This window comes from Anomaloglossus baeobatrachus, chromosome 1, assembly GCF_048569485.1.
Source record: "Anomaloglossus baeobatrachus isolate aAnoBae1 chromosome 1, aAnoBae1.hap1, whole genome shotgun sequence".
NCBI lineage: Eukaryota > Metazoa > Chordata > Amphibia > Anura > Aromobatidae > Anomaloglossus > Anomaloglossus baeobatrachus.
The window spans coordinates 529,095,287-529,112,061 of NC_134353.1; the positions used below are offsets into that span (position 1 = coordinate 529,095,287).

Sequence of the window (16,775 nt, forward strand, 5' to 3'; positions counted from 1 at the left end):
TTTGGCGTGACTTTTTTCCGTATTTGCGACGCTTTTTGTATCGCATCCGTCCGTGCGTCCCGCCAAACGCTGATCAGGGATGCACATAACGTATCTGCATCCATGGTCAATTTTTGGCGTGACTTTTTTTTTTTACGTATCCCCGACGCTTTTTTTTATCGCATCCTACCGTGCGTCCTGCAGCGGCCGATCAGTGCACTGCGTTTGAAAAGTCAAATGGCGCTCCTTCTCTTCTGAGCCCCGCCATGCGCTCAAACAATTACTTTCCACCACATATGAGGTATCTGCGTACTCAGGAGAAAATGCACAATACATTTTATGGTGCATTTTTTCCTGTTACCCTTGTGAAAAAAAAAGCTACCTAGTTGAAGCAACCATTTTGTGGTAAAAAAAAAAAAATTCTTTTCACGGCTCAACGCTATAAACTTCTGTGAAGCCCCCAGGTGTTCAAAGTGCTCACCAAACATCTAGAAAAAATATTTGAGGGCTCTAGTTTCCAAAATGGTGTCACTTGTGGGGGAGCTCCACTGTTTAGGCACCATAGGGGGTCTCCAAACGTGACATGGCGTCCGCTAATGATTCCAACCAATTTTGCTGTCAAATGGCGCTCCTTCTCTTCTTAGCCCCGCCATGCGCCCAAACAATTACTTTCCACCACATATGAGGTATCTGCGTACTCAGGAGAAAATGCACAATACATTTTATGGTGCATTTTTTCCTGATAGCCTTGTGAAAAAAAAAGCTACCTAGTTGAAGCAACCGTTTTGTGGTAAAAAATTTTTTTTTTCTTTTCACGGCTCAACGCTATAAACTTCTGTGAAGCCCCCAGGTGTTCAAAGTGCTCACCAAACATCTAGAAAAATTATTTGAGGGCTCTAGTTTCCAAAATGGTGTCACTTGTGGGGGAGCTCCACTGTTTAGGCACCATAGGGGGTCTCCAAACGTGACATGGTGTCCGCTAATGATTCCAACCAATTTTGCTGTCAAATGGCGCTCCTTCTCTTCTGAGCCCCGCCATGCGCCCAAACAATTACTTTCCACCACATATGAGGTATCTGCGTACTCAGGAGAAAATGCACAATACATTTTATGGTGCATTTTTTCCTGTTACCCTTGTGAAAAAAAAAGCTACCTAGTTGAAGCAACCGTTTTGTGGTAAAAAAAATTTTTTTTCTTTTCACGGCTCAACGCTATAAACTTTTGTGAAGCCCCCAGGGGTTCAAAGTGCTCACCAAACATCTAGAAAAATTATTTGAGGCCTCTAGTTTCCAAAATGGGGTCACTTGTGGGGGAGCTCCATTGTTTAGGCACCTCAGGGGGTCTTCAAACCCGACATGGCGTCCGCTAACAGGTGCAGCTAATTTTGCACTCAAAAATTCAAATGGCGCTCCTTGTTTTCCGAGCACTGCTGTGTGTCCAAACATTTGATTTCCACCACATATGAGGTATCTGCGTACTCAGGAGAAAATGCACAATACATTTTATGGTGCATTTTTTCCTGTTACCCTTGTGAAAAAAAAAGCTACCTAGTTGAAGCAACCGTTTTGTGGTAAAAAAATTTTTTTTTCTTTTCACGGCTCAACGCTATAAACTTTTGTGAAGCCCCCAGGGGTTCAAAGTGCTCACCAAACATCTAGAAAAATTATTTGAGGCCTCTAGTTTCCAAAATGGGGTCACTTGTGGGGGAGCTCCATTGTTTAGGCACCTCAGGGGGTCTTCAAACCCGACATGGCGTCCGCTAACAGGTGCAGCTAATTTTGCACTCAAAAATTCAAATGGCGCTCCTTGCCTTCCGAGCACTGCTGTGTGTCCAAACATTTGATTTCCACCACATATGAGGTATCTGCGTACTCAGGAGAAAATGCACAATACATTTTATGGTGCATTTTTTCCTGTTACCCTTGTGAAAAAAAAAGCTACCTAGTTGAAGCAACCGTTTTGTGGTAAAAAAATTTTTTTTTCTTTTCACGGCTCAACGCTATAAACTTTTGTGAAGCCCCCAGGGGTTCAAAGTGCTCACCAAACATCTAGAAAAATTATTTGAGGCCTCTAGTTTCCAAAATGGGGTCACTTATGGGGGAGCTCCATTGTTTAGGCACCTCAGGGGGTCTTCAAACCCGACATGGCGTCCGCTAATGAGTGCAGCTAATTTTGCGTTCAAAAATTCAAATGGCGCTCTTTCCCTTCCGAGCTCTGCCGTGCGCCCAAAACAATTGATTTTTACCACATATGGGGTATCAGCGTACTCAGGAGAACATGCACAATAAATTGTATTGTGTACTTTCTCTTTTCTCCCTTGTAAAAATGAAAATTTTATGGCTAAAGTAACATTTTTGTGTTAAAAAGTAAAATTTTCATTTTTTCCTTCCACATTGCTTTGGTTCCTGTGAAGCACCTAAAGGGTTAATAATCTTATTGGATGTGGTTTTGAGCAGTGTGAGGGGTGTAGTTTTTAGAATGGGGTCACTTTTGGGTATTTTCTGTCACCTCGGCCTCTCAAAGTCACTTCAAATGTGATGTGGTCCCTAAAAAAATTATTTTGTAAATTTTGTTGGAAAAATGAGAATTTGCTGATGACCTTTGACCCCTTCTAACTTCCTAACGGAAAAAAAATTTGTTTCGAAAATTGCGCTGATGTAAAGTAGACAAGTGGGAAAGTTTATTTAGTAACTATTTTGTGTGACGTATCTCTCAGATTTATGGGCATAAATTTTCAAAGTTTGAAATTTGCGAAATTTTCAAAATTTTCGCCAAATTTCCTAAATTTTCACAAATAAACGCAAAAAATATCGGCCTAAATTTACCACTGACATGAAGTACAATATGTCACGAAAAAACAATGTCAGAATCGCCAGGATCCGTTGAAGCGTTCCAGAGTTATAACCTGTCAAAGTGACACTGGTCAGAATTGCAAAAAATGGCCCGGTCATTAGGGTGTTTTAGTGGCCGGGGGTGAAGGGGTTAATGCTATGTGCACACGCTGCAGAAATGTTCTACACCAGATCTGCACGCTGTGACAAAAATCACACATCAAAACCGCATCTGCTTTTGACGCCGTTGTGGTGCGGTTTCAGAGTTCTTTTGGACCATCAAGAAAGTCAATGAATTTAAGTCAATCAGTGAAAAAAAACGCTGCAAAACCTAACTAATTGACATACTGCGTATTTTTTCTGCATCAACATTTGCACCAAAACCACATGGAAAAAATCTGCACCATGTGGACAGCAAATCTAAAATCCCATAGACTTTGCTGGCTTCAGGAGAGGCATGCAGATTTTGATGCAGAGTTAAAAAAAAAAAAAACTGTCAAAAACCGCAGCTTGTGCACGGAGTCAAATCAGAAACCGTTTTGACGCGGTTTTAATGCAGATTTGGTGCGGTTTTGAAGCGTTTTTTTTGGCCATCAAGTAAGTCAATGAATTGAAGTCAGTAAGTGGAAAAAGCGCTGCTAAACCTGACCAATAATTGACATGCTGCAGATTTTTTTCTGCATTAAAATGTGCAGTAAAACCGCATGGAAAAAATCCACACCATGTTCACAGCAAATCTAAAATCCCATAGACTTTGCTAGCTTCAGGAGAGACATGCAGATTTTGATGCAGATTAAAAAAAAAAAAAAACTGCATCAAAAACCGCAGCGTGTGCACAGGGCCTAAAGGTGGCTGTAGATAAATATTAATTGGACGGCTCAGTGGTTAGCCTTGTTGCTTTGCAATTCTTCGTTCCTGGGTTCAAATCCCACCAAGGACAACACCTGTAAGGTGTTTGTATGTTCTCAATAGGTTCCCCTTGGTTTCCTCCCACACTCAAAGACATACTAATAGGGAATTTAGATTGTGAGCCCCAATGGGGACAGTGATGCTGATGTATGTAAAGTGCTCTGGAATTAATAACACTATATAAGTAAATATTATTATATTAGTTATAGCTCTATAGTCCCAGACCTAAAAGTTTACAGATAGGAGCGGTAAGTATATATCTAGGTTGGGACCTATTGCACCTTAGCTTTATCATTATGAGGCTATGTGCGCACGTGTGCGCTCTGCACCGCACCTAAAATGTGCGCTTCAGAGCGCAGCTGAAAAGCTGCGTTCTGAAGCGCATGGTGCCGGCAGATTCATGCGCTCTGCATGCTGCCTCTCCCTATAGACAGCATGCAAACCGCACAAAAGAAGTGACATGTCACTTCTTAGAACGCAGCGATTCGGCAAGCAGCCGAATCGCTGCATTCTAATATGCCACGTGCGCACGGCTCCTGCACAATCTCCATAGACTTTGCAGGGGACGCATGCAGTTACGCTGTGGTGCAGATCGCAGCGTAACTGCATGTAATACGCACATACCCTTAGATTGTGAGCCCCAATGGGGACAGTGTTCCTGATGTATGTAAAGCGCTGCAGAATATGTTAGCGCTATATATAAAAAAAATAAATAAAGATTTGATTTATTAGATCAATTAGTTTCCTTTGGAATCTTGTTCTATACATTATGTACCAAGATCACATTTACAAACAAATGACACAAAGTCTATACTGACCGTATTATAAAACTCGGCAATAGTGGGCACGATTTTGTAGTTGTCCTCACACCAGTCCACCTCGGAGCTTCCAGCCTGCAGGTGATCCCAGATCTTCAGAGATGCCATGGCACTTTCTGGGTAGCTGGTCAGGTATGGGACTTTTCAGGATTGCAGCTCGGACCCTAGAGATGTCAGATCTTGTCTTCTCTGTGCCCCGAGCTCCTAGAAGACTCTGTAGTCTTCTCTTAGGTCCTCTGACAACACATACAACTAATAGGTGCTGATCACCCTGGCACCACAGCTGATCAATGTCGGCAGCCTATACACAGATGTTCAGGCTGCTTCTTTGGATCCTATAGCACCACAAGGTAGATATAGGAAGAATGAAGCGGCTGTTGTGAGGACACGGCGCCTCAGTGCACAGCTCCTCAGCCTGTTCCTTACCATCTGCTTGATCCTACAACTGAAGCGAATACTTAAGGCGTCCATAAGCTGGAGCTGGTCCCTCCCAGGGGTGGCACCGCTGAGGCACATGAGCCGCATCCCCGCCTCTGCCAGCCCTGTTTACATGGAGCAGGAGGTCGCTCAGATGTGAGGAGAGGGCACCCCCACATGACAGTCACTGCTGCCTGGCTTTATGTCATAGCCATCACGTGTGTCGGTGGCAGCCAGTAATTCAGCACAGTCATCACATGGGCTCACGGTGTACATCAGGAGCAATGTGTATAGGAACGCGTCATGGCACAACACTGTGTAGATATTCACAGCCAGCAAGTGTAGGCTGGAACTGCTCAGAGCCAGCACAAACAACAAAGTATACTGTTATGTATCCGCTGGGTTGTGGATTATCAAATATTAAGCCAAAGTCCCTGAATATTCTTATCAGTTCAGTGCGGAAGGCAATAGTGACTATCGGACTGATCAAGCCCACACTCTTCATTGTATATGTGCCACCCCTAAGCAGGCGGGCTGCTTGGATCCGGGATTGCTGTGGCTCGAGGGTCCCCGGACTCAGGTCTTAGCGGCCACTCAATGAACGGGGTATTTACAAGGGAGTAATGTTCATGACGCCACCTGCGGGTTGCGGTAATGGGAGTACCACCGCTGCTGGAGGGAGGACCGGGGCAGATGGTGTGAAGCAGCAAGGTAACAGTCCCTCCACAGGTAGGGAAGGCCACGGTGCTCGGGCGATGAAGGGAGATGGGAGGCAGGGTGCATAGGCATGACCCTGGAATAGTTGACTCCGGTCTCCTTCTCATCTCCTCCCTCCATTCCCATTCTTATCTAAAATGACTACACAGACACCGAATATCTTTGGATAATTCTGGCCATAGCAGCCATTTATTAACAAAAATACATAACCAATAAAATTGCAATATGGTAAGGTCCTTGAAGCTACAAACCCTGGTGATTCCTATAAACCGAACCATAAAACCAACTTGCTCCCAGCCGTTACCCACACTGGCTCAGGCGCACCACACTGTAAGGGTTAATCCGTCGTTAACCCCAACACACCCACAGGGGCCCCGACATCCCCGTTGGGATTCCCCTCCAAATCACCAGGTGACCAGCCATTCTGCCAATGAGGGGATCCACACCCGTATGGATTCCGCGAACAATTTTAAACCAACTTCAAGGACCCACCAATAACACGCCAATCAGCCACTACGACCCGAGAAACCCCCCCCACCCCTTCACCCCTCCCATATAATGCACAACCCAGTCATACCACGAATATTAGGGAGGGCGGGCGGGACTCTTCCTTCAGCCAGGGGAGCGGGAAAGTACCGCTCCTCCCCTTTGGCCATCCAATCCCTTCAAAACGGGCTCACTCCCCCTCCCCCACACATGACACCCTGACCTCCCCACCAATCAGGGGTCATGCCGGCCTCCGCAAATGCCCCGGGGTGGGGGGGGCAATGCTCCGTCCTCTCTGGTGTACTTGTGACGCCCTGGCAAAACCAAGTAGTCACACAAATAGGCCCCCGCATAACACCTGCCTACACACGGTTACATACAGCCGATCTGAAGCCCTAGTCACCCTCCCCAGGGAAGGACAGACACACCAGTGGGCGGGACCAGGTGGATGGAGATCGCCCACCTAGGGGTCTGGAGAACCCGGGAAAAGAGAGTCAGTTGAAAAGCGGTAGTCTAAGTTGGAGTTCAAGTGGTAGTGGAGGGTGAGCAGTGTAGCTCCAGTGAAGTGCGGAGTGAGAAAGGAAATGCGTCAGGGTTGGAGCGCCTACGTGCTGGCTAGGTGGCAGTGTCGAGGGTGGAGGAGGGAACACTGCGCTCTCCCACTGCTCGGGTCCGGCTGCTGCTGCTGCTGCTCGGTGGTGGCTCGAGCGGTGGGCCGGATCCCGGGGACTCGAGCGGCATTCCTCGCCCGTGAGTGAAAGGGGGGATTGTTTTGGGGATTTATTGTCCGTGACGCCACCCACGGTTGTGGTGAGATTGGTGACACCACCGCTGCTCTGGACGGGGATCCCGGGAGCGATGACAGGGAGCAGCTAGGATGTTGTTTTCTCCCCTCCGTGGGTAGGGGGTTGGTTGTCCCGGGGCCCGGTGATGGGGTAGGGATGGATGGCATGCGGGTTACGGGGCCTGATGAGGTGCAGGGTCGCGGGGGCAGCGCTGTGCCGCACGGCACGGTGGTACTCACTCAGCCCAATGATGTACACAGAGTCTCCGGTCAAACAAACGGCTGGATGGACGGGTCCCACAGACGGCTGCGGTGTTATGTCTCCCGGCAGGTTGGTGGTGACTGCCTTTCCCTGCACCTGTGTAGTGTAACGGTTCCAATGGGTTCCCACTGGTAACCCGCTCCCCAGCTTTGAAGGTTGCCGAAGGAGCCCCTTTTGCCCGCAGGCTCTGGCCCTGGGAACTGTAGCCTTGGCGGTGACTGTGTTTCCCTCTCTCGGTTGGACTGTTGCCTTTTGTCGGGACTTGGCTGCTGGGAAACCCAGGAGGTTCCCTTCGCTAATGGATTTGGCAAATTCACGGCGACTCCTAGCCTTGCCGGGCTCCGTAAGCCCCTGCCGGATGGTGCTGGCTTCTCTTTGCGTACCGGTCCGGTACCGCCGGGCCACCGCCCGTCCACGGTCCTTACGGTTGGCTCCGATAGTCCTCTCCTGCAGACGGTCACCACCGTCTGCCAACCTTGCTGTTCCGTCCGGGCCACACACCCGGACCAACTTCAGTCTGCTCTACTACCACTTTCCTTCCTTCCACTTTCAACTCTCAAACTGATCTCTCTCTTTTCCCGCCTCCAGGACTGTGAACTCCTCGGTGGGCGGGACCAACCGCCTGGCCCACCCCCTGGTGTGAACATCAGCCCCTGGAGGGAGGCAACAAGGGTTTTTATCTGACTTCGGTGTGCCTGACCGGGAGTGTGGGGTGTGTTGGTGTAGTTCTCTGTGGCCCCTGGCTTGTCCAGGGCGCCACAGCAGACGATGGTCCGTGTCTGTCAGGAGACGGGAAGACGGCTGCCGGAGATCCGAGGTGGACCGGAGCAGGGTTGGAGCCCGCCGGTACCGATACCGGAGACGCGACCCAGAAACCGTGCACAGAGGGGGTACTTGGACCCTGAAGCCAGGACCGGAACCAACGGCCTAGCTAATTAACCAATTGAGGGCAGAATTATAGGTCCTGTCCCAACCAAAGTTCCAAAAGCAGACAACCACCCACCGAGAGGGATAGGGCATCCGCCAGGGCCCGGTAGATCCCAAGGGTCAGCATCAGCAGGCAAAGCTCCCATCAAAAGGACCGGGAGCGGACTCCCGTGTTTCACACCGGGAAGTCCAACACACCAAACACTTGAGTGCAGAGGAAAGTTATACAGATCATCAGCCCGGGTATGGGACCATATACACCCGACCGCGGCGGCCGGCCACCAGCACCTTGGTTTACCACTGGACTTGTGTGATTTATTCATCCGTGAGTAACCTAACATTCCCCAGTACGACCGGGCACGCCAGCCCCTGCAGTCACTATCCCCGGCATAGAGACATTGGGCCCCGGGGCATCCATCCCTACCCACGGAGGGGTTAACATCCTGCTGCCATCCCATCGCCCCCGGGAGTCCCACAACAGCAGCGGTGGTGCCACACTTCACCACACACCGTGGGTGGCGTCACAGACAGTTTATGGCAAATCCCGCACAAATAAGTCCCCCTTTTATTTGAAGTGTCCCCCAGGTCCGGTAGAATCCCTCGAGCCACACTGCGGATCCGAATCAGAGCAGCACATACTCACTGCGGTGGTTGATGCACTGTACGGCGGAGATAAACTGAGGCACACACAGTTCTTAACCAAGTCTCTTTGTACAGCTGCCGGGATCCCGTCAAAGTACCCGGTACCACCGATGTCACTTAGTGATTCGGAGCCTGCCTCCGTGCACAATTTGTAGTCCGTTGGTGGTCCCCGTGGTTTGAAGCTGTTGCGGGGCCTGCTCACCATGTGTAGTGTAGCCGTGCTCTTAAGGGCTGGCACTTGGGACCTCAGTGGGTTGCTTTGTCTGGAAAACCCTGTCCCCCTCGTTGTGCTGATGCCCTCAATCTCTGAGCTCCTAGGAAGGTCCCTGAAGGCTCCCTTCCTCTGCAGGTTAATTGCCAGGACGTTGAATCGGCTCCTGACCTAGGGTCCTGTACCCTGTCATGCTCGGTACCAGTCAGTTCTGTCAGTCCCTGAACCCGGTCACCGACTCCTCTGGTCCCAGATCACTGCTTGTGACCCAACTTCTCTTTACTAGCTCCCCGGGAGCTAACACTCCAGATCCTCTCACTTCGGGAGATCTCTGTTCTCTCCTCGTCTCTCCCACCAGTCTGCCTGACCCCTAGGTGGGTGGTCCTGTTCCAGCTAGACCAACCCACTGGTGTGGCTGACAGGTAATGGTGTGAGGTGTGGGTTGGGAATAGTGGTGCAGATGGGAGTGACACCGATTTCCTGGGCACTTGGAGCCATGGGGGGGTAGGCCTTGCACCCTGCGTAAAGGTGTAGTTCCCTGTAGCACCCTGATGTATTTAGGGGCGCTACATTTACATGTGCTAAAATCATGTATAAAAGACATTTGCAAAATCTACAGAACTCCTTTCCCCAGCCCTTGTGAGGTCTCTAGAATAGATACCTTTAGATCAGGAGAACTGTATATAGGACGTTTGCATCCATAAAGCATGTCATTTTTCTTGCTGGATACACACAGTTGAGATTGCAGAAAGTTTCATCTATAGGAAAGGGAACCTGTCAAGTGCAATATGCACCAGCACCACGAGCAGTTCTGGGTGCATATTGCTAATCCCTTCCTAACCGTCCCTGTATCTAGTAGCATAGATAAAGAGATCTTTAGAAAAAGGATTTCTAAAGATTCTTTATAATATGCTAATGAGCACTGGGACTAGTCCCAAGGGTGTTACTTCCCCTGGCTAGTTGCCTTCCCCACAGGGGTGTGCTTACATGCTAAGGGGGCCGACTAGCCAGGGAAAATAACGCCCTTTGCAACTAGCCCATTTCTTCACTAACATATAATTAAAGGGGTTATCTGTGTTATTTTGCCTTTTTTTATAATTTCACTATGGGGCTACATTGGGGCAGGTAAGTAGATAGTGACCACTTACCTGCCCTGCTGTCAGCCTCTCTCCCCCGGCTCAGAGTGCTGATGTGACCGCTCCTGCCGCGATTTTGCTGCTTCCAGTGATTTCATGTCAACAGGGGCAGGACCATGTTGACATGCAAAACAGCCACTGCATGTTGCCGCCCTGCTGGGCAGGTACCGTGAGTAGAGTCCCCGCCCCCCTTCCCCGCACCCTCCTGTGAAGCCCCACAAGTGCAGTGTCGGTGCATTACCTTCAGGGACTCCACTTGGCTGGATCTTTGTCACAGGTAGGAAATCTTCTATTTGTCGTGACGCCACTCTCAGAATTGCGGTCAGTGGGGACCGCCACTGCAGATTAAGGGATGCCTGGGGCTGATGGTGGGTGCAGTCGGTTGTAGTAGCCTCCTGAGAGTGAGGCAAGCCCCAGGGCCCTGTGTAGGTGTGTAGAACCACAAGGCGCAGAATAACTCCACACAAGCAGAATGTCTTTCAGGGGTTTTACTCACAGAAGGTGGCAGAGTGAGTAACCCGGGCGTAGCTGGGATGAACCAGGCTGGAACCAGGTATCCTTCAGGCTGACTGATGAGGGTGACTACCGACTCGCCTTCCTTAGCCCTTTGCGTTTTGGGGTAACCCCGACTTTTAGTCCCTATGGGGGTCACCCAGGGAAGTTGCTGAAGCCTCTCTCCCCTTCGTTTTGTCCGTTTGCTTGTAGCCTGGACCAGGACACTCCGGCTGCTTGCCTCCTGTGAACTATGGGCCCTAACTGTGGCTACGTGGCTGCGGACTTTTTAGTGTGTTCTTGGGGGTGTAAAGTACCCCCTCAAGCAGGTTTGGCAAGGAAAGGTGGATCTATCCCTGCACTGGGACCTACTACCCGTTTGGGCCTGGTAACTCCCTAGCAGTCTCCTTACTTCCCACTCCGTTGCTCTCTCTTTAGCTGAAGATGGATTTCGGGTAGCACTACTAGGTGACCGTTCTCCCCCGTCGGTAGCCACTGCGCGGACGCTGTCAGACTGCAACAGCCCCAGGGGTCTGCTCCTGACGTCTGCTCCCCCTGAACTGCACACTGAACCGGCTCACTGCTCCTCCTCTCCTGTTCTTGCCTACGCCACCTAGCAACCAGGCTCTCCACCACACCCCTTGAGTGGAGATGGAGGCTTTTTTTACCCCCTCCACTATTCCAGTGGAGGTGAAGGCTTTGCCCCCTCCTGGGATCCCCAGGGGTCCTCCCAAAGGTACATGTGTGAGACCTGATCACTATGCGCCTGTGTAGTCACACCTCGGTCAGCCTTCTGGATTACCTGTGTTGTACTGTCCCCAGCATGGGTGCAGTACTCAGTGGTGCCTGACCAGGTTAGGGGCGCCACATTCCCCCTTAGTTATCACCAGCACGTCCTCGGGCTGCAAGACAACATTTTAAAATGCATAAAACAGTAAAACATGGTAAAACTTTTAAAACCACCAGGTACCATACATCACCACCCTCCACCCACAAGTCCGTTAACCCACCCAAACCCTTTCAGGAGGCAGGTCACCGGTTTCTTTTGGTAACCAGGTCTGGGCCATCCGTTTCCCCAGACCTTTCCTCCAATCTGCCTCTCCCGTTGGCCGCGCCTTCAGCCACTTCTGGCAGGATGTAGAGGCGGCTTTCATGGGCTGGTGGTCTTCAGGGCATACCTGGCCTGATGAAGCCGCGCCTTCAGCCTCTTCTGGCAGGATGTAGAGGCGGCCTCCACAGTTGGTGCTGACCAGGTACCCTCTTTGTGGTGGAGAGCCAGGCCCCATAAACAGGCGTGCTCCCTGGTTGCAGGCGAGCCAAGGCCCCATAAACGGACGTGCTCCCTGGTTGCAGGTGAGCCAAGCCCCTAAACAGGCTGGCTCTGGTGGTGGTACCTCTGGGGTAACTATTTACACTGCGAGAGTTTGTGGCTATAGCCAGTTCATAGCCTTAAGGTTCATTTCTCACATTAGTTTATGTGGGCACATGCTTAAACTTATAAACGTTGCAAAAACTTCAAACTGGTCAAAACAGTAACTTGTTGTACTTCTGACTTTACTTTCCTCTACTCCTCCATACCAGGGCTTGGGCCTGTAGGGCTGCGGCACCTGTTGGTTTCTCGATCTCTTTCATCGTCCGTGGTGGTCTCATCAGTGGGTTCTTTATCTCTCCTTTCTTCTTCTGTGTCTGTTTCTTTTGCAGGACTGCTGTAAGGCTTTCTGGTACATGGGGTAACATCCAATGCATACCAGCCTCTTTCTCCTTGGTGCATGGTGAATTCCACTGAGTCTCCTGTTCGCAGATTTCTGCCTGGATGTCCTCTGGGCAAATGGGCTCTAACGTCTCTTCTGTTAACAAAGATGCCTTCTTTCATACCAGGAGCTACTATAAAACCATATCCACTCTTCAAACTGAAGTCTTCGACTACACCACGACAAAATGGTCCTCTAACCTGGGATCTGGCTCTCCTCAGAAACCGTTTCTCCTCCAGGTCTCTGGCCGTGACTTCATCTTTATTCTCTGGAGACTGCGGTGCAGGGGAAAACTTGGTTCTACTGCGGCGCCGTGTTTTGCGGGCGTGATTCTGCTGGGTGGCTGCTTCACTGCCTGCAGGCTCCCAGGTGAGGTTTCTGGGCAACTCTTCCTCTTCATCCCAGCGGGAGTATGGCAACATCTCTGGCTCTGGGCATGGATCCACTGCTGATGGCTCCGGGGTCAGCTCCTCAGCTTCCTGGCCTCCTCTCCCCCTTAGTTCTTCTAAGCACTCCTGTTGTGGCAGCGCTGGGGATGGGTGTTCATCAGCAGGCCCTGGCGGAGGACTCTTTGGCGTGGTTACTGCAGAAGTCGCCTTGGGGGTGTGCGGAGGGAGCAGATACCGATCCACCATCTCCTGTGGGAACTGGGCCTCTAGGTCAGCCTTCAGCTTCCAGTATTCGGGGTCCTCTCCTATCAGGGACTTCCTAGCAGGGACTTCCTTAGACTGGGGAGCGGTGTCTGCTCTGGCCTTGCAGGCCGGGGTAAACAGTGGTACATTCTTGTCTTGGCGGGCCGCGCCTGACATGGCAGCGGCCTGGTCTTGGCGGGCCGCGCCTGACATGGCGGCGGCCTGGTCTTGGCGGGCCGCGCCTGACATGGCGGCGGCCTGGATCAGCGTTGCAGTTTCAATCAGGGTCGCAGCTGGAGTCTTAGCGGGCGTCGCTACTGTGGCCGGTTCTTGGCGGGCCGGGCAGGGCATCGCTGCGGCGGCCTGGATTGGCGTCGCAGCTGCGATGGGATCTATGCAGGCTGGGCTGGGCGTCGCTGCAGCGATCGGAGCTTGGCGGGCCGCACCTGGCGTGGCTGCGGCCTGGTCCAGCACCTCACTTGCGGCGCGGACGGGCGTCGCTGCTGCGGTGGGGTCTTGGCGGGCCGGGCCTAGCATGGCGGCGGCCTGGGTCAGCGTCACACCTGCGGCGTGGATGAGGGTCGCGGCGGCAGCCGGATCTTTGCGGCCCGGGCAGGGCATCTCTGCGGCGGCCTGGGCTTGGCGGGCCGCACCTGGCGTGGCTGCGGCCTGTTTCAGCGTCGCCGCGCCGGGCGCCTCTTCAGGGACCGCGGGCGTGGCAGCAGGGGTCGGGGCACTCGCGCTGGCAGGGGCAACACTGGACTCACCCATCGGCGGTATCATCGGGGTCGGAGTCGTCGCCGCTCGGTCTGGCACTCGTCGTGCGGTTCCCCTCTCATAGGCCTGAACCGCTGCAGCCATCTCCAGAAGCTCCATGCGTTCCACTCTGATCTGCTCCACGACCCGGGTCTCCAGTCGGTCGCAGAACTGGGCAAGCTCCCGATACCACCAGGCAGCGGAGCCTGGTTCTGGGTTCCTGCGTTCAGACGCCATTTCCTCTGCGCCTTCTTCTGCACGATTTCCCAGCAGTGGACTCGTCGCTGCCTCCAGTTGCAGGCTCTTCAGTTTCTGCTCTGCCTCTTCCAGCAGCAGGCTTCTGGCTCCCTTTCTGTCCCGACGTCTCTGAACGCCTCCGCTCTCTTCACTTGCGAGGTCAGGACTCTGCAGGGGATCTCTGGGTAGCCACACCTCTTCGTGGGCGGTAACTTCTCCCAGCGCGGGCTGCTGTTGTTTTTCAGCGCGCTTTTCATGGTGGCAATATGGCGGCGCTTCCAATTTTCCAAGCGGACCGCCCAGGCACATGGTCACCTGTCTGAACAGGTCTAGTCCTTATCCTGTTCGTGACGCCAGATGTGAAGCCCCACAAGTGCAGTGTCGGTGCATTACCTTCAGGGACTCCACTCGGCTGGATCTTTGTCACAGGTAGGAAATCTTCTATTTGTCGTGACGCCACTCTCAGAATTGCGGTCAGTGGGGACCGCCACTGCAGATTAAGGGATGCCTGGGGCTGATGGTGGGTGCAGTCGGTTGTAGTAGCCTCCTGAGAGTGAGGCAAGCCCCAGGGCCCTGTGTAGGTGTGTAGAACCACAAGGCGCAGAATAACTCCACACAAGCAGAATGTCTTTCAGGGGTTTTACTCACAGAAGGTGGCACAGTGAGTAACCCGGGCGTAGCTGGGATGAACCAGGCTGGAACCAGGTATCCTTCAGGCTGACTGATGAGGGTGACTACCGACTCGCCTTCCTTAGCCCTTTGCGTTTTGGGGTAACCCCGACTTTTAGTCCCTATGGGGGTCACCCAGGGAAGTTGCTGAAGCCTCTCTCCCCTTCGTTTTGTCCGTTTGCTTGTAGCCTGGACCAGGACACTCCGGCTGCTTGCCTCCTGTGAACTATGGGCCCTAACTGTGGCTACGTGGCTGCGGACTTTTTAGTGTGTTCTTGGGGGTGTAAAGTACCCCCTCAAGCAGGTTTGGCAAGGAAAGGTGGATCTATCCCTGCACTGGGACCTACTACCCGTTTGGGCCTGGTAACTCCCTAGCAGTCTCCTTACTTCCCACTCCGTTGCTCTCTCTTTAGCTGAAGATGGATTTCGGGTAGCACTACTAGGTGACCGTTCTCCCCCGTCGGTAGCCACTGCGCGGACGCTGTCAGACTGCAACAGCCCCAGGGGTCTGCTCCTGACGTCTGCTCCCCCTGAACTGCACACTGAACCGGCTCACTGCTCCTCCTCTCCTGTTCTTGCCTACGCCACCTAGCAACCAGGCTCTCCACCACACCCCTTGAGTGGAGATGGAGGCTTTTTTTACCCCCTCCACTATTCCAGTGGAGGTGAAGGCTTTGCCCCCTCCTGGGATCCCCAGGGGTCCTCCCAAAGGTACATGTGTGAGACCTGATCACTATGCGCCTGTGTAGTCACACCTCGGTCAGCCTTCTGGATTACCTGTGTTGTACTGTCCCCAGCATGGGTGCAGTACTCAGTGGTGCCTGACCAGGTCAGGGGCGCCACACTCCCACACATTCCCCCACACCCTCCCACATATCAGAGACAGCAGTTGATGTATCTGAGGAAGCTGGAGAGCTGCATACAGAGTCCTGTCAGCTGCGGCCCCTGCATCGGTGGCGTTCATCAAGGGGGGTTGCAGCTGACAGCGCTTTATATCAGAGGACCGATTCCCCGGGAATGCTCAGATGAGAGCTCTGTATACAGCTAATGCAGTGATCAGCCGCCAGCCAATCAGAGGCAGCAGCGCCCGGGAATCTGTCCTCTGATATAAAGCGCTGTCAGAAGCAGTACACAGAGAGCGAGGACAGGTGAGAAGGGTTTATCTTTGTTTTTTTTTTTTTTTGCTTGTGTGAAGTATGGCAGAATAGGGGACACTACTACATGATGGAAGAGGAGCAGGAAAGGGGCTATAACTATAGGATGAGCAGGATGGGGCACAGTACTGTAGCATGGGCACATGGATGAGACACAGTACTATAGCATGTGCACAAGGATAGGGAACAGTACTATAGGATGTGCACAAGGATGGGGCACAGTACTATAGGATGTGCACAAGGATAGGGCACAGTACTATAGCATGTGCACAAGGATGGGGCACAGTACTATAGCATGTGCACAAGGATGGGACACAGTACTATAGGATGTGCACAAGGAAGGGGCACAGTACTATAGGATGTGCACAAGGATGGGGCACAGTACTATAGCATGTGCACAAGGATGGGGCACAGTACTATAGCATGTGCACAAGGATGGGGCACAGTGCTATAGCATGTGCACAAGGATGGGGCACAGTACTATAGCATGTCCACAAGGATGGGGCACAGTACTATAGCATGTCCACAAGGATGGGGCACAGCACTATAGCATGTCCACAAGGATGGGGCACAGTACTATAGCATGTGCACAAGGATGGGGCACAGTACTATAGCATGTGCACAAGGATGGGGCACAGTACTATAGCATGTGCACAAGGATGGGGCACAGTACTATAGCATGTGCACAAGGATGGGGCACAGTACTATAGCATGTGCACAAGGATGGGGCACAGTACTATAGCATGTGCACAAGGATGGGGCACAGTACTATAGCATGTGCACAAGGATGGGGCACAGTATTATAGCATGTGCACAAGGATGGGGCACAGTACTATAGCATGTGCACAAGGATGGGGCACAGTACTATATCATGGGCACAAGGATGGGGCACAGTACTATAGCATGGGCACAAGGATGGGGCACAGTACTATAGCATGGGCACAAGGATGGGGCACAGTGCTATA

At 52.0% G+C, this 16,775-nt stretch overlaps 1 protein-coding gene across 1 annotated transcript in view; it reads right to left on the reverse strand.

Moving 5' to 3' along the window:
• The window catches only part of ACER2 (alkaline ceramidase 2), a 56,096-nt gene extending 50,965 nt beyond the window's left edge, over positions 1 to 5,131 (reverse strand). Inside the window, exon 1 of the mRNA XM_075316350.1 lies at positions 4,538 to 5,131. Coding sequence (XP_075172465.1) covers positions 4,538 to 4,645 — 108 coding nt within the window. The 5' untranslated portion in view covers positions 4,646 to 5,131. The remainder of the gene's footprint in view (positions 1 to 4,537) is intronic.
• Between the last annotated feature and the right edge of the window lie 11,644 nt (positions 5,132 to 16,775).